This window comes from Coccinella septempunctata, chromosome 4 (assembly GCF_907165205.1).
Source record: "Coccinella septempunctata chromosome 4, icCocSept1.1, whole genome shotgun sequence".
NCBI lineage: Eukaryota > Metazoa > Arthropoda > Insecta > Coleoptera > Coccinellidae > Coccinella > Coccinella septempunctata.
In genome coordinates this window covers 2,463,988-2,490,450 of record NC_058192.1, presented here as the reverse complement: position 1 = coordinate 2,490,450, position 26,463 = coordinate 2,463,988, and the positions used below count along the sequence as shown (strand labels likewise).

General features: G+C 35.3%; 5 protein-coding genes across 8 annotated transcripts; 2 read left to right on the top strand and 3 right to left on the bottom strand.

The window, feature by feature from the left end:
• Positions 1 to 71: 71 nt before the first annotated feature.
• LOC123310940 lies at positions 72 to 1,262 on the top strand. Its single transcript, XM_044894656.1, has one exon. The coding sequence runs from the start codon at positions 167 to 169 to the stop codon at positions 1,064 to 1,066; it is 900 nt and encodes a 299-aa protein (XP_044750591.1). The 5' UTR covers positions 72 to 166; the 3' UTR covers positions 1,067 to 1,262.
• A 99-nt stretch (positions 1,263 to 1,361) lies between these two features.
• Positions 1,362 to 4,578, bottom strand: LOC123311203 (propionyl-CoA carboxylase beta chain, mitochondrial-like). The gene is made up of 9 exons (XM_044895030.1): positions 4,125 to 4,578; positions 3,576 to 3,689; positions 3,104 to 3,376; positions 2,813 to 2,932; positions 2,559 to 2,746; positions 2,270 to 2,475; positions 1,920 to 2,128; positions 1,583 to 1,781; positions 1,362 to 1,521 (listed from the first exon to the last, which is right to left on the bottom strand). Exons 1-9 carry the CDS (start codon positions 4,323 to 4,325, stop codon positions 1,400 to 1,402), a joined length of 1,632 nt encoding a protein of 543 aa, XP_044750965.1. The 5' UTR covers positions 4,326 to 4,578; the 3' UTR covers positions 1,362 to 1,399.
• A 273-nt stretch (positions 4,579 to 4,851) lies between these two features.
• Positions 4,852 to 17,495, bottom strand: LOC123311202 (dual specificity tyrosine-phosphorylation-regulated kinase 2). Of its 3 annotated transcripts, none has more exons than XM_044895028.1 (11): positions 17,325 to 17,495; positions 11,986 to 12,120; positions 10,697 to 10,889; positions 10,457 to 10,620; positions 8,132 to 8,409; positions 7,932 to 8,070; positions 7,508 to 7,679; positions 7,055 to 7,198; positions 6,836 to 6,965; positions 5,503 to 6,776; positions 4,852 to 5,450 (listed from the first exon to the last, which is right to left on the bottom strand). In XM_044895028.1, exons 3-10 carry the CDS (start codon positions 10,809 to 10,811, stop codon positions 6,479 to 6,481), a joined length of 1,440 nt encoding a protein of 479 aa, XP_044750963.1. In that variant the 5' UTR covers positions 10,812 to 10,889; positions 11,986 to 12,120; positions 17,325 to 17,495; the 3' UTR covers positions 4,852 to 5,450; positions 5,503 to 6,478. The 3 variants fall into 3 exon arrangements, with proteins under 3 accessions (XP_044750963.1, XP_044750962.1, XP_044750964.1); XM_044895027.1 differs by lacking the exon at positions 17,325 to 17,495 and adding an exon at positions 14,220 to 14,469; XM_044895029.1 differs by lacking the exons at positions 11,986 to 12,120; positions 17,325 to 17,495 and adding an exon at positions 11,300 to 11,359.
• Positions 17,496 to 18,238: 743 nt separating this feature from the next.
• On the top strand, positions 18,239 to 21,446 carry LOC123311201. The gene is made up of 6 exons (XM_044895026.1): positions 18,239 to 19,715; positions 19,772 to 19,911; positions 19,998 to 20,281; positions 20,847 to 20,952; positions 21,014 to 21,124; positions 21,179 to 21,446. Exons 1-6 carry the CDS (start codon positions 18,421 to 18,423, stop codon positions 21,205 to 21,207), a joined length of 1,965 nt encoding a protein of 654 aa, XP_044750961.1. The 5' UTR covers positions 18,239 to 18,420; the 3' UTR covers positions 21,208 to 21,446.
• Positions 21,447 to 21,571: 125 nt separating this feature from the next.
• LOC123311205 lies at positions 21,572 to 25,452 on the bottom strand. 2 transcript variants are annotated; one of them, XM_044895031.1, is made up of 4 exons: positions 25,250 to 25,452; positions 23,011 to 23,153; positions 22,661 to 22,898; positions 21,572 to 22,285 (listed from the first exon to the last, which is right to left on the bottom strand). In XM_044895031.1, exons 2-4 carry the CDS (start codon positions 23,141 to 23,143, stop codon positions 22,114 to 22,116), a joined length of 543 nt encoding a protein of 180 aa, XP_044750966.1. In that variant the 5' UTR covers positions 23,144 to 23,153; positions 25,250 to 25,452; the 3' UTR covers positions 21,572 to 22,113. The 2 variants fall into 2 exon arrangements, with proteins under 2 accessions (XP_044750966.1, XP_044750967.1); XM_044895032.1 differs by lacking the exon at positions 25,250 to 25,452 and adding an exon at positions 23,268 to 23,509.
• Positions 25,453 to 26,463: the final 1,011 nt, after the last annotated feature.

Here is a 26,463-nt window from a genome sequence, read left to right as displayed (position 1 = left end):
TCCAATGAAAGGAATTTAAAATTATTTTAAAAATGTGTGGAATGTGGATCAAGTTTTTCTGAATTCTATGTTTGCTGTCATCTTGGCTAGGTTATCTGATATCTGTGAAAATTTGAAAATTATCGTTTAGATAAATTCAAATTATTGTTAATTTACCATTCATACAATGGCTAGCTTCGCAGAAATTCACCAAAATGGTATAATTGATAACCATAACTCGAATAACTCTGTATTCAAGGAAAATACACACCAGACTGATATAGAACAGATTTTAAAAATTGAGTACAGTAGGTACGTTAGAAATAAAATTCTATATGAATGTTTAGTAGATTCTGCAGATGAATTAGACCCTGAAATGGCAAAGAAACTTGAATGTATCATAAATGATATCAAGTTGAAACAATATCTGAAGTTGGAGAATCAAAGTTTGCTAGGGTTAACTCTAAAAAATGAAGAATTAACTTTTCAACAAGGAGAAGAATTGAAATCTGTTCTGCAAAAAATGCTGTGGGAGAGAAAGTGTAGAATAACTGGGGAATTCAAAAGTATTACATCTATAGACCTAGATCAAGCAGTTAATGCACAAAAACGAACACCATCTTTACACGATTTATATCTGACTCAGAAGGATCAATCTGTTATTTCTCATAAAGAAAAATTAGTAAAAGCACAAGAATCATTCATGAAAAATGTGGTTATTAGAAGTCAGCTATTAGAAGAAATGCTTGATCTCCGGTTGAATAAAGTTCCTGAAATGTGCCATCAGACAAATCGGTACTGTAAAGCTATGATTGAAAGTAATTACTTAAAAGCAAAGATTGCAGAGTACAAAATGAAACTAGATATTTTCATGGAAATTCCCAAAGCAATAGAAGCTTATCATCAGCTGCTGAAGGATATCAAGAAGCAGCAAGAAGAGTGTGAGTTGAGTATTGAAAAAATGAAGGAAATGAAAGGGAAATATGAAAATGTGAGCGGAAGAGAATATGATGAGATTTTGAAATCATATTTGATGTATAAACGTTCTATTGATGAATTGAATAAAATGTACGAATTAGTCAAGTGATTCAAATGGCCACATAATTGATGTAGAACATATGATCGATGTTGATGCATTGTTAAAAACCCAGCTTTAATGAAAACTAGCTCCTTTTGTAATGAGCTAATTGATCCTGGGAATGATCTTGATGAGGATTTATAAACAATCATTCTCAAATGATCTTGTTATCAGTTTTCAAGAATTATATTATTTTCGAATAAAATTTTTGTTCCTTCATATTATGTTTTCTTAGTTTGTTTCTTGTTATAATTTTGTTTCTAATTTTGTGATTAACTAACAAATCGAGGGATTTTTTTGGATTTTTTATTCATTTTTTTTTTGTTAAAACAAAAACTATCTTTAAAGGGGAATGTTTCCATGCTTCTTTGGTGGATTCTTCAAATTTTTGGTTTCTAAAAGATCGAGATCACGGCATAACCTCCATCTAGTTGTCCTTGGCTCTATTATATCATCAATGAATCCTAGAAAAAAACGTTAACGTAAATAGATTGAGGAGAAACATTCTTTCTATCGTTACCATACCTCTTTGAGCTGCTGGAAATGGATTTCCAAATTTTTCAATATATTCATCCTCGTACTTCTGAACATCCGACTTTCCCCTGTATAAAATGGACACTGCTCCTTTGGCGCCCATCACCGCAACTTCAGCAGTTGGCCAGGCATAGTTAACATCTCCTCTGAGATGCTTTGAAGCCATTACATCATAAGCACCCCCATATCCCTTGAAAAATGGTAGGTATACTAAATACTAGCGTTGTTAATCTTGAAAATATTGATAAAAAAAATCTTCGATTGTCGATTCAATTAGCATAATCCTATAGAAAGAGAATTCTTGAAGTAAGGGACGCATATATCTTACCTTTCTAATTATCACAGTCAATTTAGGAACGGTAGCTTCTGCATATGCATACAAGAGTTTTGCACCGTGTCTTATTATTCCAGAATGTTCCTGATGAACGCCTGGTAAAAATCCAGGAACATCAACTAACGTTATGATTGGTATGTTGAAGGCATCACAAAATCTAACGAAGCGAGCTGCCTTCACTGAAGCATTGATATCCAGAACACCTGAAAACCGACGAAGAAATCATCTCAAGAGAAGTTATTGATGCTGCATGCACTATAGCACCTATCGGCGGTCTACATACTGGAAAACTAACTCTGGAGATAGCGAAATCAAAGTTCTGAGAAACCAGCGGTGTTTTTTACCTGCTGCGATTTTTGGCTGATTTCCAACAATTCCTACAGATCGTCCATTCATCCTACCAAAACCGACAACGATGTTCTTCGCATAATTCGGCATTATTTCGAAAAACTCCCTTTCGTCTACTATATTAACGATGACATCCAACATATCGTAAGCTGCGGTCGTTTCTGGTGGTATGATAGTGTCCAGAATCTTAACGTCCAAGTCACTGAAAAAACATCTGTTCAATAGCTGAATCGAGTGAAATTCATAAGTTCACTCAGCAGCCATTAATATTGGAGCATAAATTACCATCTTTCATCGCATACTCTTACGGGGGCAGGCTGACTATTTGACTGTGGTAAGAACCCCATGAAATCCCTCAGCTGAAGAAGTGCTTCCACGTCGTTTCCAAATGATTTGTGTGCCACTCCCGATATCGTCGTGTGTGTTTTGGCACCCCCTAACGCTTCTTGTGTGACGTCGACATTGGTCACTGACTAAAAATATGATTTCATCAGGCAATCATAGTAAACTTCCATGAATACTGTTTTTTAAGTACTTACTTTGACTACATCTGGACCTGTTATGAAGAGGTATGAAGTGTCTTCAACCATGAAAGTAAAATCAGTCATTGCGGGAGAATAAACTGCTCCTCCTGCACATGGACCCATGATGAGAGAAATCTGAAACGTAAATAGGCCAGTTGGTAACACATTATAGGAAGAATGAACTCTTCTGATGCTTTGTAGGTTCATTTACTATACCGAATTAGTTTGATGATGACTTATTGTCTCCTAGGTAGGTATCTCTGAAGGCAAAATTAAGGGCGTAAACGTGTAACATCTCATACTCACTTGTGGTATCACTCCTGAGGCCAAAACGTTCCTCTGAAAAATGTCAGCGTAGCCTGCCAAAGAATCTACTCCCTCTTGAATACGAGCGCCACCAGAATCGTTCAGTCCAACCACAGGGGCGCCTACCAGCATGGCTTGATCCATTATTTTACAGATTTTCTTAGCATGCATCGAGGATAAACTGCCACCGAAGACGGTGAAATCTTGGCTGAAAAGGTAAACTGGACGTCCGTTAACCAAACCATGGCCTGTTACAACAGAGTCTCCTGAAATCTACCAACAATAAAGAATTTTTTAAGATCTTATAAATATAACTGAGTTCAATCTGTAGTGTACCCTTTGGAGGTATAGGAAAACGTATCCACAAGAAAAGAGTTCAAAGAATCTGGAGACCGGAACAATCACCAAAATATATAGGTACACCCATCAGGATAGTATATAGATATGAGGAAGACATATATAATATACTCACTTTTCTTTTCTCCATCCCAAAATCAATGCAAGTGTGTTCAACGAACATATCGTACTCCACAAAACTATCATTATCGCAGAATAAATCAATTCTTTCCCTTGCTGTCAACTTACCCTGTGAACAAATAAATAATTTTTCATGATTGAGATGGGAGGAATGGAACATCTCATACAAATTTTCCTTCGCGTGTTATTTGACATTTTCTCCTTCATTCTGGCTTATTATAGTAGAGTTATCGAAGTAAAAAACTTCTCAATCAGTCTTCTTGAATTCATATTAGTTTAATCACATCTTTAAGAATTCAAATATGATTGGTTGATATCTCAAGAAAATTAATATCAATATATTTTATTCCTGACCTGACCTGTCGATCATTATGAATTCTAAGCCACTGGACCCTAGAGCAGGTAGGTATAGTAATTCCATAGGATATTTGTAAGGATAAGAGTGCAAATTAAATAGGTACCCAAGGCTTTAAGTTGCTAGAGCTATCATCTATCATTGAATTATATGGTTATCTGAGGGTGACTATAATTTTTGATTACCTACCTTCTTGTGTTGTACATTTATCTTATCGATCCCACCGCCTAGCAAAGCTTTCTCCCTTTTATCCTTTATTTGTTCTGACACTTTCAAGCTGTGATACTCAGTGCTATTGTACCTCACAAAATCACAGCTCAAACTCGATATCAATTTATTGAGAGTTGTATCTTTCAAGATATAACGTGGATTGATACTTTTTCCAAGCATTTTGAACACTAATAATAGAATGAAAAGAACATAAACACACACCACTGCACTCTCTATTCAATCCCTATTAAATAGTGTTTACGTTTATAGTTTCTGTCTGAACAACCTTGCAAACAATATCGAGAACCGGTCCTGCTCCAGTGGACTCACTGGCTCCTTATCAACAATAATTGAGAAATGGATCTCAGAATCAACATTTGAATAACAGCTGATGACGAAATATTTTCGAAAAATTGGGTTAGAGACGCGATTCAAAATGCGATATCAGTGATGATTGGAATAGATTTTATGCAAATAAGGTTTAATTCACAATATGGTTTATTGCATGGGAATTCTGCACAATAAATAAGTTACATATGTACTTTATACGTTATTCAATCTTCAGTCAACGATATTATTGAATTGATGAGGCCGATACTTGATGAAACTCCATAATTTTGGAAATGCTTCATACTGCATACTGGAAAAAATCTCGACGAAATTAGTTAAAACTACTTAGTTCAAAACTATATTATTAAAACCCAGGTTCAGATACCAATTCTTTATTTCAACTTTCAACAAAATCATAATTTTTGAAATCGTTTGATCCATTCATTCAATGTTTCTACCAATCTTGTACAGATAAACAGATGTTTCGAATATGAAACTATAAAATTCAAGGTAGTATGTATTCATTTTTTGAGTGGGTATCATTTCTTGACATTCATACACAATATATATTCTGTAATATATATGATCTGTAATATTCAGTTGAAATATAAATACAATAATCATTTGAGATCGAAGGACATTTTTTGTGATTGCACTTATCATATGAAAAATGATATCAAAAAAGAAATAAATTGATGAACTAGCGTAAAAATATTTTATTTGTTGAACCAAATAAAAAGGCAATATGTATAATATATGTGATTCGAATATTATGTTATTCTAAGGCGAGTGACTTTTATGAGTGATGAAAACATGATGAATGTTTCCTTCGAAAATGTTGAGAACAATTTTCCTAGGACTATGTTAAATTGGCTTACTTACACAATATATCATAGTTTTACGATTTCCCTACTGGTTTTATTCATCTAAACAGATCGAGAGAAGAGTTCGCGATATATTCGTTCTTTGGTCATCCTGAAAGCTGACAGTTAATAAATAGATCATAGCGATTGGATAGAATCCTTACGTCCATTAAAAAATGATTGGAAAAATTGGTCATACTGAGAGAATTAATGGATCTTGGAGTTGATAGAAATCGATAGAACTATAAATAAAACATTCCAATAACGATACTACTAGAAAGTTGCTGCTATAAATAATGGAGTACGATATCTCTAAAGATCACAGAATTTATGGAAGTTAAAGAAATTTCTTGGTGATAACCGTTTATTTATTGATATATGAGGATTTTATCCAATCGGTAGTAATTTCTCGTTTTCTTTCAGGCCTGTATCTATATTAGAAATGTATATATTTTACTCATGGGGAAGATCACTAAGTGATGGAAATACAAAACCTGTGGTAAGTTCCAAGTCTATAATACGGAAGTAATTTTCTATTCTGAAGATCTGATAACAACAACTGAAGGTACACAATGAAAGTTCGTAGGGAGGCAACAATATCAATTTTCAATATACTTCGAGATCCAATGATAAATTCACGAGCTGTTTAAAAAAAAAACAGTGCCACAGAACCCAGAACTGAATGTACCAAAGAAATGTATGATGACACCAACATCCTTTCACTATGTACCTTTCAATCCACACATAGGTATTCAATGTATCCTTCGTGAATAATACATTCATTTTATTGTCCTGAAACATCTTTTTCCTTTTTTGTTGTTAACGTTTAACATTGCCTTCCCCACTGAAACTTGTAAATTTATGAAAAGTTCAAAACACTCGCAATTAAGGTAATCTGAAAGGCCGAAATGCTTCGATTCTTGCTCCATTTGGCAGAGTTGCCACCAGCTTCCCAGCTGGCTTAAAACAGTTAAAACCTTTCAATAAAAATGAAAGTTTCATCATTTTCGAAATAAAGGAGCGATTTTTTTCTAGCTACTGCTCTCAACCAGCAAACACCGCAGTGGATCCAAGCGCATTCTTCTACATTCATAAAGCATTACCAATGCTCAGGTACAAAGAGCTGACACTCTCCACGAACTAAAGGATGGGCGGCAGGAAGGTACCAGTTTGGTTCTTGTCCAACTTGAACTTGACATGCGACTTGTTATCTATCATTTTGGCCTTGATTCTATCGGTTCTCTGAGGTACCACGTTGTATTTATCGTGGCTCTGGCTGCTCCCAGACGTGCTACTGGGAGAATGCAGATCAGCCCCTATGTTCAGATCGGAGAGGCTGTGGCGAAGATCGTAGTCTTGCATGTTTGAGGTGGATAACGAGATGAACCAGCTGTGGTTCAAGGCCTCTTCGGGTGTCATCCTCTTCTTAGGGTTCCACCTGGGGACAGTGATGGGAACCTCAGTTTAAGAACCATGGCTAGAGTAGTTTTTACTTACTGTAAACATCCAGAAAGGAAATCTATGAATGCGTGGTCGTTACACCTCAGTGCAATTTGTAGATTTTTAGAGCCCGGTTTTCTTTTATGGCCTTTGGAGTTTGTTATACACCTGGGATTTCCTTGCGAATCTGAAACGTGAAATTTTATGGTTTTCACCTTGATCGACCCTTTATCCAATTGAGATTTGGCGATACATGTTTCTATGTTATGTCCTCACCAAAAAATAGCCTTCTTCTGGTAGCTGCTGCAATGAGATCATCCGGAGGGGGTCCTAAAACTTCCATGAGACAAGCGAGTTGTTCCACCTCGTTTTCACCGGGAAATAGAGGATAACCAGTGTAAAACTCCGCCAAGATGCAGCCTGAAAATACAGCTACAGATAATACTGGGTTAACTGGAATAATTCAAGGGGTAATTGCAGGTCATTGGTCATCATCAATTTTTTTGGAGGAGCTGTTCAGATACATTTCCCTGAGGATGCTGCCTGAAAATCATCAATTTTTAACTTTATTTCATCTTTTGTTTTAAGACAAAAATCAAAAATTGCTTTTCAGGTTCCATCTTTAGGGGTCTGAGTCTAAACAGAGGTTTCTACATGAAAGATCTACGCTATTTTTGGCTAGGAATGACCCCTAAATGTTTTTGAACTATTCATTATCATGATTCTCACCTAAACTCCACATATCGATAGCTGTTCCATAAGATAACCCCAGTATTACTTCAGGTGATCTATAAAATCTGGATTGGATGTAAGTGTAAATGCGCTGGTTCGTGTAACAAGAGCTACCGAAATCAATTACTTTTATCGATGTACTTCCTCTTTGTTTCAACAATATATTCTCCTGGAAATATGCAAAAATGAAAATGTTGCGGATTTCTTCAAGAAATGGAAAATAAGGATGAATTTTTTCAAAAAACAATGGAGAAATCATTGAATTGAATAAATGATTCAATTACACGATTTTCACTAGGACATGTATCACCTGAAGATGTTTTGTGATAGTGAAAAAAGTGTAGTGGTCGTAAACTCAATGCAGAGTTTCCTTCGTTGAATGGAAAATTGGTGAAAACGAAAATAATACCAACGCACTTACCGGTTTAAGGTCACAATGTATGATATTTTCTTTATTCAATAAACGAAGACACTTGAGTAAGCTTTTGGCAAATCTTCGTGTAAGGTTGAGGCTGAATCCTTGGTAGTTATTCTTTTTGATCAATTCGTATAGATTCAAACTGAAATAGTTGAAAAACATAACTCCACCAACTCAAAAACGATGATATGATTTCCACATACCTCAACAATTCGAAACTTATACATAAATGGTTCCTAAAGAAGAAATACTCTAACATATGTATGACATTGTTGTTATCGTCCGGATCCTTTTTCCTTATACGATCCAGGATCCTGACTTCCACTAGGCCTTGGTGATGAAATCGTTTTTTATTCCTTATAATTTTAATGGCTACGTGCTTATTGGTCATATGGTCTAAGGCCTTTATCACCTGTCCGAAGCTTCCCTTTCCTATAACTTCCAGAATCTCATATCTATAGCTGATATGATCGTGCATCACCTGAAAAAGGACTTCATTATCCTTTCATAATCAGTGGAATCTTTGCTCAATTTGAATTCTAGTGTATTTAATCAGCTGATTTTTTTTATATATTTTATATCATATACATATTATAACTGTCAGCAGTGATTTGTGACCACTCGCGTGTTAACTAATTAATTACCGAATTAGCAACAATTAAATGTGAACTACGGCTAATCACGAGACCATCACCGATGATTGAACGTCTATTGCATGTCGCTATATTTGAAGCTATAATTGAAAAATATATGCAACCCTAGGACATTTAACTGGAGAAATTCTTCGGGAGAGCGGTGACAGGGTGTGCCATACTGTTCAGATAATTTATTCAACCTGAAATGGCCTTTTAATTTGATTATTATATCAACATCCCGAACGCTTCTTCAATGTTTGATTTATTTTTTGGGGGAGTTTTGTGCGTGATCTGGGTAGAGCCTAGTGAAATACATCCGGTGCATTCCTTCATCAGGAAGGATAAACTGATTTTTCATTTAATGCATCGGAAATCATTCGAATCTGAATTTTTCACAATTGGAAATTTCATTATGGAGCTTGATTAGTATGTGGTGGAAAATGTTCGATATGTTATCGACCATAACTTAAAAAATAATCCTTTCAGAAGAAATCTGTTTGCATATTCGTAATCTGCGCCCTCGATAAAGTTAGTGATGAAATTTTGGTGGCGATCAGAGAAAATTGATTTTTTGGCAAAATTTCCATACATATGCATGGAAAAATTAGCGATTTTTCGGAAAAAATTTTTTTGCTCCGATCGGAACCAAATTTATACTGTTAACTAATTCGAGGGCGTTAATTACGAATATGCAAACAGATTTCCTCTAAAATGATTTTTTTTTTAATTATGGTCGATGGAAAATCCGTACATTTGTACCTTCGCGGAAAATTCATAAAATCTAAAATGTTAGAGATAGATGAATAAAAATTGGACCTTTCCATTCGTTAAGCATAATTCTATGAGCAAAAAAATCAGCATCTGTCCAGTACTATTTTTCTGGCGTGTACAGCACTTCAAAGTTGACCGAATTTTCTGAAATTTTCCACAAAAAGTGTTTTATTTCCCAAAATACTGATCTTTGGAGAAAACTAATTGCATATTCGTAATCTGCGACCTCGAATCGGTCAAAAAAATGATCCGGGTCGATATAGCTCGAAAAATTTTTTTTTCGAAATATTTTCGCTGACGGGTAGTGTCAGGTGGCTAAGTCCGATCGAAAAAATTTTTTCGAGCTATATCACCTTGGGTGATTTTTTATATAAATCCAAGATCGAAGATTACGAATATGTAATCAGTTTTCCTCTTGGATCAGTATTTTGGGAAATAAATCACCTTTTGTGAAAAATTTCAGAAAATTTGGTCAACTTTGAAGTGCTGTAGAATCCAGAAAAATAGTACTGGACAAATGCTGATTTTTTCCCTCATAGAATGATGCTTGAGAAATGGAAAGGTCCGATTCTCATTCTCCTATCGCGAACATTTAAGATTTTATGATTTTTTACGAAGGTCCAAAATTTCGAATTTTCCAACTACCATAACTTGAAAAATAATCCTGTCAGAAAAAATCTGATTGCATATTCGTGATCTACGCCCTCGATTTAGTTGGTGATCAAATTTTGGTGGCGATCGGAGAGAATTGATTTTTTGGCAAAATTTCCATACATATGCATGGAAAAAATTGCGATTTTTAGGAAAAATTTTTTTTGCTCCGATCGGAACCAAATTTATACTGTTAACTAATTCGAGGGCGTTTATTACGAATATGCAAACCGATTTTCGCGAAAAGTATTATTTCTCAAGTTATGGTCGATGGAGAGTTCGAAATTTTGTACCTTCGCGGAAAAAATCATAAAATCTGAAATGTTCGTTGTAGATGAATGAAAATTGAACCTTTCCATTGGTAAAGGATCAATCTTTAAGCAAAAAATAACGCCAATTCAATACACAGGGCGTAAATTGAGGATTAAATGTTTAATAAAGAAAATCAAGCGTGCTTGTGAATTTTCTTACCTTATTATAACTTCCACTCTCATCGTCATATCCACCGTTATGTGTTCCACTTTTGTTCCCGTGAATTTTCCTAGCCTTAATTCCTAGATACCAAATTTTGGAATACTTCTCTATTTCAGTCTTTTCGTAATCCGTAAGATAACTGCCATATAAGCGTAACGCCTCTGGAAGAAATCATTAAAAAATTGATTCATCTTGATGCAGTTAATATTTAGTATATTTGTAACTATTTCAACTCACCGTTTGCAGTGAGTGGGTATGCACTATCGGCGTTATTGTTGGATGAAGATCTAACCTCTTCCTGCGTTTTTGGATTGTTATTAATTAGTGGAAAGGAATCAATAAGAGGCGACATTGTTTCTGATGCTGATTGATTACCGTGTTCAAAGTTTAAACGGGGCGAAGAAGATATTCTGCTTTCAGGCAGTGGTAACTGAAACGAGAAAGAAAATGTCAAAGATAATTTTCTTGAAGACCCTGAACTAATATTATTCTTGATAAACCCATTATTTACATTCTTATATAAAGCTCTCTGTCTATCTTGAGAAAATATTGGTAAATATGGATAAAATTTTGAGAATCATCATTATAGTTTTTCAGTTTTATTGGAAACGATTAATCATCAGTTGTCAAGTTCAAATATAAGAGGAATTATATGGCACTTCGTGCCTCTGAATTACTCTGCTGAAACTTTGGAATATCACACAGAAGTTAGTTCAACTATTTATACTTCCAGCTACAGGTGTTTCCTGTTCATTTTGGAATTGAAAACTGCTCTTATGGAGCTCTAGAATAAAATTCCAGGATACTTTCGAGAATTTTATCTCATTCGAATAATTTTACCTTAACAATCTACACTAGATATTTCACTTCTACCATCATTCTAGCTTGGAATGAGTTTCTACAATATTGGGGAAATTCAAAAACGGATAAAATTCCTGAGCTGCCATGAAATTCTCCAGACTGACATGGCCTTTTAATCAACGAAGTAATTAATTGGAATTCTCTCCATTTACGTCAGTTCGAGAACAGTTTTCGATACTATCACCGATGCCAAATAGGCCATAAATATTCGAAATATCATCCTGAAGGGCATTTTACTGCATCGAACCTTTTACTCAACGGTCGTTGTCTAAAACATGTCGCAGACTGCAATTTTCATTACGGTTATTGATTACAACATGCACATTTTCTACGAATGGAAAGGTTCATTGCACGTCATGTTTTTTGTTGTGATTGTTTTATTTTACTGCATAATATGAGCCCCCATTTAGTGTTTGATCAGATGATATTTGCCATAGATGTCTCTGTAGTATTGGAGGAAAAAATTGGCTATAAATGAGAGAACATTTGGGAAGGTAAGAAAAAATTTAGACCAATCAGTTGAATAAAAGGCTTTCCTCTCTCCAGTTTTGTGATATGAGTGCTGAAAAACTCACACCTACCCCTGATCATTGGTAAAATACATTTCTGGTTAACTGAATTATTCCATCGTCAAAAATAGGCAACAAATTCTATCTATGTCCTACCTCTGTTTGAGCAAGTCTGCAGGTAGATGTTGACAACTTGATTCTAGACGATTTCAACTGCTTACTACTTGTTGAAACTAACGTTTTGGACCCATATTTTGTTGATGGTTTGTGATGTTGGAAAAGCGTTGGACTCTGTAAAGAAATCATTTCAGAAGAACACAATTTTCTATATTCTTCGTTTTCAATGTGAAAACAACAAAAGAACAATAGTATGAAAGATTTGACGTGACGATAAGTTCCTTGGAAACTGAAAAAAGCTATTGGATAGGCTGAAACTCAGCCTTCTTACACGATAAGTGCTCATCCAGCTGGTTTCTACCAGATCCAGATCCAGATCCCAGAAAGAACAGATAGTTCTGCTTTTTAATGATGAAAGTGAATAATTTTGCCCAAGACATAATATTTCCTTAAGAAACATTCTCCTCAATCAAAAATACAATTGATGTGATACTGGGGAGCGACCCTAGTATGTTTTCTCCTTAAATGAATGAAAAATTGAATTTGTAAATATCCAAACAGCGGAAAAAATGTATTCTGTGTAAAAGGTTCCCCATATGTAAATCTGTGAATTTGGTTGCGGATGAATTACCTTATGGCGTGAGTCAAGAATATTATATTGAAATGAACCGAATCGATATTTATAGGTCACTATTTTATTTCATATTTGTCCACTTTCAAAATGTCCATGTAATGCAGCCAATCATATCTACCTTACGATACATTAAGTTTGAAAGTGGCTGTAGCAATGAATTCATATCATATAATCATGAATTCTCATATCTAATGAAATTCAATTTAAAACTTTTGTTTTTACGTGAACGGTGTCCCAAAATTTATGAATGGAAACATAGTTTCTTCTAGTTGTAGTTTTTAATCGGAAAATGAGGTGAATAGCTGAACAGTTGTGCCAAAGTACTCAAGAAGAAGATAATTTAAGTCAGTGAATATGGAAAGAAATCTTTTTATGGAGTCAACCTTTTTTCCTTATCGAATGGGCAGACCTTCCAAGCTGGAGCCTGAGATATTGTACTATCGATTGAGCTCCAATATCAGAAACGGTATTTCCGCGAAATAATAGACTTATTTTGTTTTCATCCCAACGAATTTGAGGGGGAAAAAGACGCTCGAAAATAGGATATGCTCGGCTTTATGGAACCTGGCAACTGTTCAACAATAGATCCAAATCTGTTCAGGATGGCCACCACCAGATAATCCGGCATAGATGAGTGCCAGACCAAAAACAAAAGGACGCTTCTATTCAACGCTCCAGATAACTTTTTTGGGTTTAAAACCGACAAGATTTCTTTCTCCAACACTCTATATCGTCATGATTACATAATAAAATGTATTCTGTATACTGTTTTAGAGCAATCAGAAACCACAGGATGTGTTAGTGTCTAGTTTGAAAGTATCTTTATTGAAAATTGATAACCAAATGACGCGTTTGAAGAATTATAATTAAAACACTTCTGAGATATACTCTGGATCGAGTAAGACTCGAGTTTATCATAACACATCATTCAATCTTATAGAAGCCGTCTTCTATGCTTCAGTAATAAGAGAAACAATCAATGCATTTTCCTTTGATAACTGCTGTTCATTGAGGAATGGAACGATGAAGGAATCATTCAGAGGGGAATCAATGCACACTATTGAGAAGAATTTTCATAAATTTAGTTGAGGTAGGTATAATAAATGGAGAATGTTATGGAATGAGAAAGTTGTCATTTCATCCATAAAGTTCGAAAACAAGCAATGCCCTTTAACGAAGCACATTAGATTAAGAGAAAATAAGACTTTCAGCAGGTCCATTATAACGAGCAATCAAAATTACTAAGTAATGCTAGGTCTATCCCACAACATTACCCACAGATTGAAATTATGTATGCATGTCAGTGACAGTTAGATCTAGTGTAACCTTCTGTATTATGAAGGAAACAATTACAAGCATACTCAGAGTAAACAACAAAATCGGTATGGAGTCTGAAAGAAGCTAATCACCACGATAAAGCATAGAATATCAACCTTCAGCATACTTGACAAAGAATTTTGTGAATGACCATTGTAAAAAAATGGTGTTAATCAACGAAAACTGTCATTTTCATCTGAAGATTAATCTCTTAATGATTTCTCTACCCCGTAAACTCCTGAACGTATTGAACAATTCACGAAAGAGTGAAATATCCAAAATTCAATTCATTGGAAAACCGAAAAGTTTTGGCGACAAATACCGGTCTCTCTCCAGTGGGCTGGGTACCACGGTGGGTCCACACCATGGTGCGAGAGCCTCGACTGCAGGGGTAGGTGTGGTAGGAACACATCAAACCATCCCGATACCGCGGCAGTATCAAACTCACAAACTCGCGCTGTATATCACCCACGCCCGCCCCAACTCGTACTGTTTTGAGACGACGTCGGATCTGTTTTGGCGCTCGGAAATAGCGATGCTGCTGGAGCAGACGATCGATCATCAGGGCAAGGGAATTTTGCACCTGCAGGGGTGAAAGTTCGACGACGCTGCGAAAAAAGTGAGGAAACCTAAAGTTGCACACTTGGAATAAATAAGAATTTTTGTATCGTAAAGATTCGAGATTTTAAAGGGTCTTTAGACCTTGAGGTCTATTGTACCCAACATCAGAGCTATGCTTGCCATAAGGTAGTCTGTAATTAACTTCATACTTCCACTCTATCATGTTTCCATTTAGAAAGATGGATTTTATAGCTGGAAGTTATACTTTTGTGTGTCTGGTTACGTCAGTAACATTGTGGGGCTGATGGCTGATACCAACTTTTGGTCATGCAGAGAACTGCCCTTGTTTCAATCTGTAGGGGAGACTAGGGAGCATTGATACATGGGGAGGCTTGATACAGGCTTATATCCGCGATCTGTAGCCGTTTTTACTCAAGTTACTTAAGGGTCTTATGATCATGCATTAATTCTTCGGCATAAACAAACATTTCACTGGGAAATATGCATAAAACTACTCAATTTACAGTTTTATTCGGTTTTCAAAGTATATGAGAATGAGATGAAAACATGAATCACTTTATAAATTGATTTCAGGGAGGTTTGAGACATTTCTCGTGGGGAGGCCTGATACATGTATCATCTTCAAAAAATATTCCGTAGCTAGTTGGATAGGCCTACATGAATACGTTTTCACCATCCAACATATCAAGGGGATTTTTAACAAATGGAATTTATCCGTACAATCCCCATGTATTTAACGTGGCCGACTTTTCTTGTGCGGAAGTGACTAACCGACCATTTCCTGATTTTTCTACACCTATGGGACCAAAGCAAGCCAGTATCATTGCTGACCTACCTACTGATCTAAATAATCCTAGTACATCCAGCAGCATACATAGCCGAGGCAGAACAAGAACCAGGAAAATCAAACAAAAGAGGTATACGAAAGAAAGAGTATGTAGATCGGGGTATTTCGGACAATGAGGATGACACGGCTGAAGAATATGACTGAGAGGGCGAAGATGTAGCCAATATATATCGCAATGGTTCATTTTCATCCTCTAGATCAAACGAATTCTGTATCAGGTGTCAGGTGTGCTCGCAATGCATTGCGAGCACACATATCGCCATGGCGATACAAAGTGTTTGCCGGTGTTCCTGTTTCTTCATATAATTCAGTTTCCAAAATAAAAATTCCCAAAAACGTATCAACCCTCCCCAGTCTCCCCTACTACAAAATAACTCCATCTTTGACAGTCTTCTCATGGTATGTTTGGATTGCTCATGAAAAATACTATCGTACTCAAGTTTCCGTCTTCAAATTTGCTGAACCCCTTACGTGAAACACCCTGTACCATCATAGGCTCCAGAAATACAACTGAAAGGCTCTGCCATCAAATGAAAGTAGACGCTCTCATTTTAGCAAAAAAATTCCTTTGAGAAAATAATGAGATTTCACTGAAGAAAAATTCAAAACAATTTGCATTTTCCGAGTTTCCCCATGATGATTTATGAATTGTGCATCATCCCAAAATGATTCATTTGGTGTTAGACTCTAACGAACCAAGTTTGAAGCCATGGGCGTATGAAAAATTGGCGAGGCATCAGTTTCGAAAGACAAAATTTATGCCCTCATAAATCTGCGAGGAGATGCAACCTTTTGACATTTAAAATAAAAGTTGACGGGAGCAGAGGTACCTATGCAGTAAGGAATTAGGTCGGAATAATATGCCGGCATAATCCAGAACATTTCGTACAAGCGCATTGTGACCCAATTCATGCTGCAACTTGTTGGATTCAGCAAAACACCGAGGAATACCTGGCTTATATAGATATAGTTTACATGGATGAAGATGTCGACACACAGATAGGAATTTTTATCGGTTGATTTTGTTCGTTTTGGCTTTCCAGGGAATTCGTTGGGAAAGAAACTTGAAAAACACTTTTCCCGTCATCTGTATCTTCCATGTCACATGCGCTGTATAAGTAATATTGATCGTTGAGGGGTTGTCTTTTGCACCACGAACTTCGGAATACCTACAAATTCGCTTAGAACTTTCTTATATTTTTTGTTCATTCAAATCAATACCTTAATTGAAAAATATAAAAAGAGGGAATAATTCGCTCATACAACATCACCTGGACCCCTATTTTTTTTTAATACCCCTATATTCGAACCTTACATTGAATGTTGAAAAACTACTCCTCAAATGTTGAGAACATTGCAGTAGGTAATCTGGATGTTGTGTACAGAAAATACCAACCCTTTTGAATGATGTACAATATATGCAAGAAAATTTGGTCACAGATTATCAACATAATATATACAATTAGTAGATTCCTAATTTTGGAGTCACAGCCCTCTGAATTTCGAACCTATACGAATCGAATCGATATACGAAAATCTGAATTTGGTACATGCGAGTTTATGACATGCGAAATTTCATAATTCTACATATTTTGGGGTTGACAATGTCTTTGGAACCCATAACTCTAAAACTCTAAAAGAGAGTTCAATGTTGGAACCACTGAACATTAACCGCGTATGTATTGAATTCCTTGAAAATTGTTAAACCGTTAAAAATTGAAAGACTTTCTTGTCTCTTGCAGTTTTTCATGAAATGCTAGATAGTGAGAAATGGAAGAAAACTCTTCTTCATATATATAGTGATGTAGTTTTCATTCTCTGGAATTTTCTTCTAATATTTCCAGAATTTTCAAGATGATACACGAAAACTTCGATTGTTATACACTTTTGAGCAATGAATGTGCCTGTTTCAACCAACAATTTGATTTTTCGAACCCAAGTCAATAGTTCAATTGATTTTTCCTCACTTTTCGCTTAAAATATTCAAAATACACCTACATGAAAGCAGCCAAATTACAAATACACTGCATCACTTCAGGAAGACAGTTTTTCACTATGCTTGTGAACTGAATATGGTGAATTCATGTTTTCAACTGAATGCCGTTCATCACGTTTTAGTCACAGTTGTTGTGAATATCCTTTACAGGATTAAGGAATCTCAGGTTTCTGGAGACAAGCCAAATAAGCTTTTCGACAACTTCTAATCGATAAAATGACTGTCTTGAGTGTTGGTTCTAGTTCATTAACTCACTGGACGATAATACTCATTGTGTTTATAAAAAAAATATGCAAAATAGGTATGTTGCTTCTTCAAATATCTTACAAACAATCCTTTTGTGCAAAATCGAAGAAATACATAATATACAAGGGATAAATTCAAGGGTAAATGTTTCAAACTTTGATCTAAAATTCTTCCCGTTGCGTCTTTTTTGACCGGCTCTATATCCTGACTATTGGGATACGATTAAAACCCACTATGGCGGAAAATGGTACGGAAAAGCTATGACGTCCGTTTTCATGGAATTCTCCGTCATATCCGCAGTGACGAAATGATGTACGAACACTGCATAGAATGGGACTAAAGACGGTGAAAGTTATATGGCTGTTTTTGGAGGGACCTTGAACTTTACGCCAAAAGTTGCATGGGTATTAATTCCATGTTATTTATATTCCTTCGGGGATGAATAACGGGTAGGACCTAAAATACGCGTATTGAAATAAAAAAAAATAGCGAAAAAAATCTATGCTTTTCTCGTTTTATAAATCGTTTGTTTGTTCTTCTTCTTCGTTTTCTTTGGGGAAAGGGACGCAAATAAATCATAGAGCATTTCATAACATTGTTATTCTTTTGACAGGAAACTACCATCCCAACCTATCTTGAGGAATAAAATTAAAACTGGTAAAAATCCCAACGGATGTTCGAACGTAATATTTGCTCAGTAGGTTCGTCATGATTCGAAAAAGAACCCACAAGTTTGCCTTTACAATGTTCAAACAACAATATCCTGAGAAGGTGTAGCGAGCCTACAGCATATTTAAGACTGCTTCAAGAAGATCCCATACACACATATCTGATAGTGTTGCATTATTGAACATGTTTGAAATTCGTTTTTACATTTTCGCGAAAATATTTCTGATCGTATTCCATGTAAGCATAGGATCTAGTGAAACACAAGAAATTGTCGTCCAGCGTGAAAATCTCGAGGAAAAGTTGAAAACCATCGATTTTGGTGATGTTTGTGGCGGAACCATAACAGAGTCCAGATTTCTACTTAAATCTCCTGGATATCCGCAGTCATATCCATCTAATTTGAGTTGTCAGTTGAGTCTCAATGGGAGAAATTGTTCGGCGTACTACAAATTCCAATTTATTGATTTCAACATCGAAAAATCCCCTGGTTGTGTGAAAGATAGATTGGAAATTGGACTCTTAGACGCTCTGTGTGGAACTAAGAATGGCACAAAAACATATTTGGCCAAGAATGGAACTTTGGCGTTACATTTCAAAACGGATGAAGAATACTCTGGTGGAGGTTATGAAATACTAGTAACAAGAATCGAAGAGTGTATCAACGAACAGTCAGATTCACATCAGGGACCCATCACAAGGACTGGACAGAGAATAAATAACGACCTGAACCTGAGGCAATGCTGTCTGAAAAACCTGCAAACATCCCAACATTTCACCTTAAAATCTCCGAATTTTCCTCAAAGTATGAGTTATCCTGATGACTGTATTCTGCAGATCCACAAGGCATCCTCTGACATCTGTCGACTACGAATCATTTTCAAATTTTTTTGGTTCGGTAACTCTTTGGACTGCAGCGAAGGTTTCCTACAGATCGATGGTAAAATTATTTGTGGGTGCAAGAAGGAGTTGAAACTCCTATCGGTATTCGAAGAAAATGTGAAAATTTTGAGGTTTAGTAGCAGAGGACTGGTGAGAAATTCTTATAGTGGCTTTGTAGCTGAGATTTTCCAAGACGAATGTCCTAAAAAAGTGAGGATGGTACAGTTTGATGTTGATAATCAGACAGTCTTGAATCTACCTAAACCTGCACAGGATGTAAAATTTCACACACCCTCAGAAAATTTGTATTCTTTTGAGAACTCAGAGGTGGAGAGAGAACCCAATGATTTTCTTGCAACTGAGGATATCAGTGGATTTTTAGGCAACAATGCGAATAATTTCGACAGTTGTCTTCAATGGAATCAGGCCCAATTCGACGAAATCTTTTACGGAAAGAACATAGAAATGGAAAACTGTCAGAGTTCTGAGAGTAGAACCAGAGAGGACAAAAAATGTTTGAAATTCATTGAACCGAGAGGATTCATCTTCAGTCCTGGCTATCCTTTCTTTTATCCTGGAAATCTGAGAACCTGCTACAGGTATGTAATGCGAAAGAAAATTCGTTAGTTCACTCAGAACGTTTTGATGATTGCAGGTTCGATAAACTTCCAGGATCTTGTGCAGTTAGATTCCACTTTTTCGATTTTAGAATAGGACGTAGTGAGTCATGTTTTCAGGAACGATTGGAAGTGGGGGAAAGAGCTTATTGTGGCTTCGATTTGTGGAATAAAATAGGTATGTAGGCGCTTTTTGATGTATGAAAATGTTATGCATCCTGGATATATTTGTGAAATTTTAATACGATAATCCTTGTTTCGAAGTCACCCTAGAATTCCGAAATAAGGATTCTGTGCATCTGGATTTCATAACGACAACCCCAAAATGTGTACAGGGTTTCAAAGCGTTCTACGAATACTTGCCTTGTGAGGAAATATCAACTCCAGCTCCCTTGCCTCCTCCAATGACTAGAATCTTTCCTGTGCCTCCACCTGTCACCGAAAAACCGAAACAGCAATGTGGGGGTGTGGTGAAAAAAGAAATTTTCAGTTTAACAAACGAAGAGGGAAGTTCAGAATGTGTTTTCATCGTGGAAAAATTCAGTGAGGTGAGTTTAACGTTTTTATTAGTAGGATGAATTGAAAATTAATTCTATGCTATAGATTTCTGAATATTCTTCAACTTCTTACGAATATAAAGTGTTTCTAATGTAAAAGCTGAAGTTTTGAGTGAATTTTACGCATTTGCTTAGACGTGACTGGATGGTAATCCTTTTCCTCAAACTTCATATTGCTGTAGTCAACGCAAGAGTAAATTTGATGGCTTAGGGATATCCTGAATTCCATATTAAATTAAAGGGGAAGATGCATTTCTTATACGATATAATCCGACTTTCCTGACTGTTCACATCATTAGGGGATTAAATGTTCCACTTGAAAATTATCTTATTCAACGTTTTGCTAAATCGTAAAGGAGGAATTAAATTTTTCTATGAATATGTGAAATTTTTTTCCCGACACCAGAATTTTCGATCAAGATTTGACTTCCGTACTTCTGACATTATCTGAAGTGATTAAAGGTGGACACACACTGAAAGTTTTTTCGACAGATATAAAGATGTAACATTTCTGCACGAATTCTGGAAATATTCTTGTATTGAATGTTTTTCACAGGAAGTTTGTCAGCTAATCCTGAATTTCGAAAGATTTTCATTGGACTGCTCCTCGGAGATCTTCAAAGTTAACGGAAAACCGTATTGTGGCAGCCAGATTGGCACAGGTAATAAAATATTGACCACATAGAATGCTTTCGCTCGAATAACAACATCTCCTTTTTGAAGTTGAGGTTGATGCTGAAGAATTTCCGGTTGAAATCACGTATTCCAACGTTGGTTATAAAAGGGGAGGCGTCTTCAAAATCCTTGGTGTTCAAGATACAATGAGCTGTTCGAGTAAGTTTTTTTTATTTGTACTAAGTTAAATTTTGAATGATTTTAAATTTTCAGTACCGGAACCTCCAGCTCAGCTGAATTGATGATATGATCTTGATTTTTGGCTGAGATGATTTAGATCTGTTGAAACGTGTACTATCTTTTTATGTATTATACCTACTCAATCAAAAATGAGTTGTTCAAAATTAAAATAGAGTCTTTAATTTTTCTTACCCCAGTCAAATCACTCTCTTTCACCTACATGGTTAAATTACCAAGGGTAATGCAGAAAACAGATTTGTTTATGAATACAAGAGCATCTTTTCATTCTACTACATTCAAATAAGTCTACGAAAAAGCTCTCTGACCAAGAAACTAGTAAAAAAGTCTTTATATAGGATGTAAATTTACACCATGTATACTCAAGTAGGAAAAATTGTCGTCGAATCAACAATAAGAAAAGAACAATTTTTGGAACATCTCTTTAATTCTACTATAATCCATTAAACTGATATGATTTTACAGTCACCTTTAAATCTTCTCCTTTTATTTCTAGTATTTCATTCCTTAAGATATGTTCAGATACAAACATTCAAAATTATATTCGGTTGATTGAATGAGGAAATTTACTCAACCATAAAACTTTCGGATATGTAGTGGACATCTGAGCATCTTCGTTTAGAAAACATTGTCATCGAAGTCACATTCCAGATTAATCTAAATTCTAAAATTTGGAATTTTCTAAAGAAAAATACCCATTTTAATTTAGTCAGTTTCACAATGACACAGAGTACAAATATCACTCACTATATAAACTTGATTCCACTCATTGATCAGAATCAATTCGATTCGAATCAAGAACAAGGATATGGTCATTTAATTCAACCATTCTTCTTGAAGTAAAGCTTGATTTTTGACCATTCACCAAGTCCACTATCATAAAAAATGTTAATCTGAAATGCGTTCTTCGTATCATGAAATATAAAGTATAAAATTTCGATTGGTTCATCCTATTTTCCCAGAAACCTGATATTTGTGAAAACGGCTCTCGCTGGCCTTTTTCTGTTGCAGAAACTCACAGTTTTCCCTCTTTTTCCTTGTTGAGTTTCGTGTAGTGCCACGAAGAGTTTGAAGACTTCTTCTTTGGAAGGAAGGCACATATAACGATTTTCGGCATCATATCTGTTTGAAAAAATTGGTGCAGATTAAACTAGAAACGCTACTTTTCTGATTGAATCTCGGCAGAAAATCTGATTTGAAGGTAAATTGGTACTGTCGCATGTAATTCGTGTAATGGACTCAAGATGGATTTTTGAATTGCTCGAAGGAGGTTTGTGGGTTATGATTTCTCCGGAAAATAACTTCGAAATCTATTGGATGGATACAATATTACAGGATTGTAGATGGTGCGGGCAAAAAACAAAAAAAAAGTAAAGAGAACTAATGAAAAAGTAAATATGTGAGATAAATCAACTGAAATTATAAACGAATCTTTATCAGCATCTCAGCAACAAGGGATCATTCGACATAACAATAAATGGATTTTTTAAATCTCACCTCAAGTATTTGTTTTGTCGTTTTAAGGGAAATTTGCGGTAATACTTTGAGCGCTTGTCTTCCGATAAATTGGAAGATTCAGAATACATCTGAGCATCTTCATTTCTCAAGATCTGGTCGAATTCTTTCTCTATGTAGACCAGGGGGCTCAGTCCAGAAGGCCAAGGCTTCATCAGAACAGAAGATAGAAGTTGGATGTAGTCTTCTATGTTGGCACTATCTGATGAAGTGTTCGATCCTGAAAATTAATAATCATTCTTCAACGTCTAATAAATTAATTGAGACTGGGAGATCTGTTTTCTATGTCAGCTATGATTTAACCTGACAACGTCAACTGATGATCTTCTTACCATCTGCATATGGATCTTCACTGAATAAATCTTTCGATGAGGCATAAGTCGGTGTAATATTGATCAAAAGGTAGAGATGTGCTAGGAGAGTAACCAATATCGTATCTATCCAATTCATTTTCATTAGCTCCATGAAGGGATAACTAAAATAAATAGTTACTTCAGTGAAAATTTTATAGATGAAAAAGTTTTTGTAGTATTAGGATTTCCATCTTGTTAAGGATCATTGAAAGCCTTCGAACTGTAACAGTGTTTACCAAAAGTTGCATAATCTATTCCCATTCTATTCCTCCTGCCTTTGGGTAATGAACTAATCATAACATTGTATCGAGAAGTACACAACCTACGATTTTCCTTTTTTAATATTGGACGAGCGTCATAAAAAGTCCATTCCGTGTAACTATATTAACCAGAAGTGGTCGAACATAATCCAATTGGGTTTTCAGACAAAGGTATAACAGAGTTTTATTGACGAATCTTGCGAGAGGCAGATATTGGGTGATATGAATTGATTGAACACTGAACTGAACAATTTCTACATCGGAATTTCGTATATGCGTGTGTCGTATGTGCATAAGTTTTTTGATAGCCTTCCTCTGATTTGATTACAGTTTTATAAGTAGCATTACAAATATCGAATAAATCTAAAGCCTCCCAGTTTGAAAAGGTACTCAGGAAAAATGAAATATGTATCGGAAAACATCGACATCATTTCAAAGCGTGCCTTTTCCTTATAATATGAGATGAATAGGTATTATATAGCATGGGAGATTGCAGGAACACATAGAATTTTCAAATCTTGGCTTCCTACGTGACTAAACTGTGATAGCTTGAATTTCATTTTGAGATCGTCTAGTGGTGAGATTAATGAACGTACATATTGAATAACTTGATAAATAAATCATAAATGTTTCTCAGTTGGCGTAAATTTCATTATACGTAATGAAGTTTTATCGGTTTCATAATATACTTGATTTACGCTGGATTAATTCAAGAAGGTGGGATATAGACAACCGTAATTAGAACTGTTTATTGCATATTACATTAAGAAACAGCAGGTAACCATTTTATGAGATCAAACTTTTCCGCCAGCTTCCCACTGGGTACACTCCCCTAAAAGTAAACCTTTGAGATTTTTCATTAAAACTTATAGAGTTCTTTCTGAATTTCTCGCAATTAAAGGCCTGCATTTTCATACAGAATTGGAATAATTTTCGCAATTGTTTGTCTTTTCTGGATAATATGAATTTGTTCTTGAATCGAGTAGTAAATTAACTCCGTTGCAAAGTGGCGAATGCGCTTTTAAATTGGCAATAACATATTACTATTTTGATGTACCTATTAATCTTCTAGATTTCAATGTTGTTCTTTATAATTATCAATTATTACAGCAAGAAGAGAATGTTGTTAACTCAATAATTTCAATATTCTATCAGAGACTATAGAAATAACCAAAATTCTGCACCTTATAAAAGTTGAATACGTACATACTTGGAATTCTTGCAATGAAGGACCGTGATTTTTTTTTTAAGATTTCTTCCACCCGTATTTCCAACGTGTATGTATTTTGTAATTTGCTTGAACATTTGGAAATGCGGATTCCAAAAAAATTATAATTTTTTAATTTCAAATCATTTCACCTACAGCCCAAAAAAAACCTAAACTACTAAAATTAAATAAGTTTCCGATTCCGATTCTAATGAATAATTTAAATTTAAGTTTTGAAGGATGAATTTCTGCAAAAAACCATAGCGAAAGACAAATAAATTCCACACATTTATGAATAAAAGAGACCATTTAACCAAGTAATTAAATATACCGCACTATTCATTATTTTATAAACTACTAAAAAGTTGAGTTCAAGGGTGATGAAATAGCCATTTCATCCTCTTTTTGAGAGTTCAGGGAATTTTATAGAAAAGTTGTGGAACAAACGAAAAGCTGCATGTTCAATTTCAAGGGATGCTAATTGCAGCAAGTATTAACATATCTGGTTATTTTGTCAGAATTAAGTGAACTCATATGCAACTTCATTAATTAAATATGCCTAAAATGGTAAATTTTAACGTATTATTAGAATATTTAAGTGAAATCTTCAGGAAATAATGACTAGCCGTCAATTTTTCATTTTGCTTAATTGTTTTGGAAAATTTACCTTCTTGAGGACTAATTTGCATAGTTTTGCATAGCGCAAATCCGGCACAAACTGATATACGTATTCATCCAATACTCTACTCACCCCTGTTTAATAATTGTTATCACTCATCATTTTCTTCCGAAACTATCAACGTAAACCCTGAAACTGTGAATTCGCCTCGAACCTCTGCAATTCCTAATTGAAAAACTTCTTCGGATCGCACTTTTTATATAGGTTCAGAATTTGCGCATCTCTTTCTCTCCCCTACGACTGGTGGGAGTGTTGCAATTTTCGCTTCTGTGCTCCAGACTCTGGAAGCAACAAGTTTATCTGATGAGCAGTGGGGGAAAGCATCCTATTCATGCTGAAGGCGAAGATTTCATCGAGGTCTTCCTATCTGCCTGGAAGAAGCAATTGGACTGGGTTTCTAGTGGAAAACATGAATCGGATAGATTGCTTCACGGATTTTTTCGCTGATAATTGTGCGTTGAATCTCGCGGAAAATCAATCAAGATGCGCTTCGGAAGAGCTATTCAACAAATTTAATCTGATGATATTTGGTAACTAGATTTTCAATTGAAAAGTTGGCGATAAAGAGTATTGTATCTATGCTGGTTCTCTTTTTCTCATTTTTGAATCATTAATGAGTATTACATCAATGGAAGATGAGATTCCAATACACAGGACCTAGACTAAAGACCAGACAGACCAGCTATAGTCGAGAAACCCTGCAAGATTTTGAATTCATGAACTTCAATTTTGAAGGGATTTCCATGAACGAAAGGAAAATTGAAATTTTCAAATGAGGTCATAGCAATATCATAGGGTATCTAACATCTTCAATTTTCTGACAGCACGTCAATCTATAGAAACAAATTTGTCTTCTTTCAAAATTGTGTGACATGTGCCAACACTGGAGATGAAACCCAAACAGAGGTTCAGGAGCTTCTGTCACATTTTCATCATTGTTGATTAACTCTCTGATTCTCTTCTTTGGTCAACCTCTTCCCTATTATTCTTTGAACACTTCATGAAAAGAACATCGATCATACTCTATCCTGATGTCAAATGAAAAAGAAAAGAAGTTCAACCACAATGAAAAATACGCTTTGAATATTAATTGGTGAACCAAGTCTAGCCAAAAACTTTATTCTTCTAGTTGAAATGTTGGTGAAAATGAAGCAATGTTGAAATCAGCATCGCTTTCTATATGGCAATGAATTACCTGACTCACGCTTATCGTTGTGAGCAAATGTCCAATAATTTTTATTCATTTATCAATTTGTCGGCTCGTTGACTCCAATATCGCTTGGAAA

Coding starts and splice junctions, on each gene's coding strand:
- LOC123310940 (XM_044894656.1), top strand. CDS start 167: ATGGCTAGCTTCGCAGAAATTCACCAAAATGGTATAATTGATAACCAT.
- LOC123311203 (XM_044895030.1), bottom strand. CDS start 4,325: ATGCTTGGAAAAAGTATCAATCCACGTTATATCTTGAAAGATACAACT. Junction 3,690..4,124: donor TAAATGTACAACACAAGAAG/GTAGGTAATCAA, acceptor ATTTGTTCACAG/GGTAAGTTGACAGCAAGGGA. Junction 2,747..2,812: donor CAGGTCCAGATGTAGTCAAA/GTAAGTACTTAA, acceptor TCATATTTTTAG/TCAGTGACCAATGTCGACGT.
- LOC123311202 (XM_044895027.1), bottom strand. CDS start 14,459: ATGATCGATCGTCTGCTCCAGCAGCATCGCTATTTCCGAGCGCCAAAA. Junction 10,621..10,696: donor ATACCCACTCACTGCAAACG/GTGAGTTGAAAT, acceptor GATTTCTTCCAG/AGGCGTTACGCTTATATGGC. Junction 7,680..7,931: donor TACATTGTGACCTTAAACCG/GTAAGTGCGTTG, acceptor GCATATTTCCAG/GAGAATATATTGTTGAAACA.
- LOC123311201 (XM_044895026.1), top strand. CDS start 18,421: ATGTTTGAAATTCGTTTTTACATTTTCGCGAAAATATTTCTGATCGTA. Junction 19,716..19,771: donor AATCTGAGAACCTGCTACAG/GTATGTAATGCG, acceptor TGATGATTGCAG/GTTCGATAAACTTCCAGGAT. Junction 19,912..19,997: donor CGATTTGTGGAATAAAATAG/GTATGTAGGCGC, acceptor CTTGTTTCGAAG/TCACCCTAGAATTCCGAAAT.
- LOC123311205 (XM_044895031.1), bottom strand. CDS start 23,143: ATGGAGCTAATGAAAATGAATTGGATAGATACGATATTGGTTACTCTC. Junction 22,899..23,010: donor TGAAGATCCATATGCAGATG/GTAAGAAGATCA, acceptor ATTAATTTTCAG/GATCGAACACTTCATCAGAT. Junction 22,286..22,660: donor CGACAAAACAAATACTTGAG/GTGAGATTTAAA, acceptor TTTTTCAAACAG/ATATGATGCCGAAAATCGTT.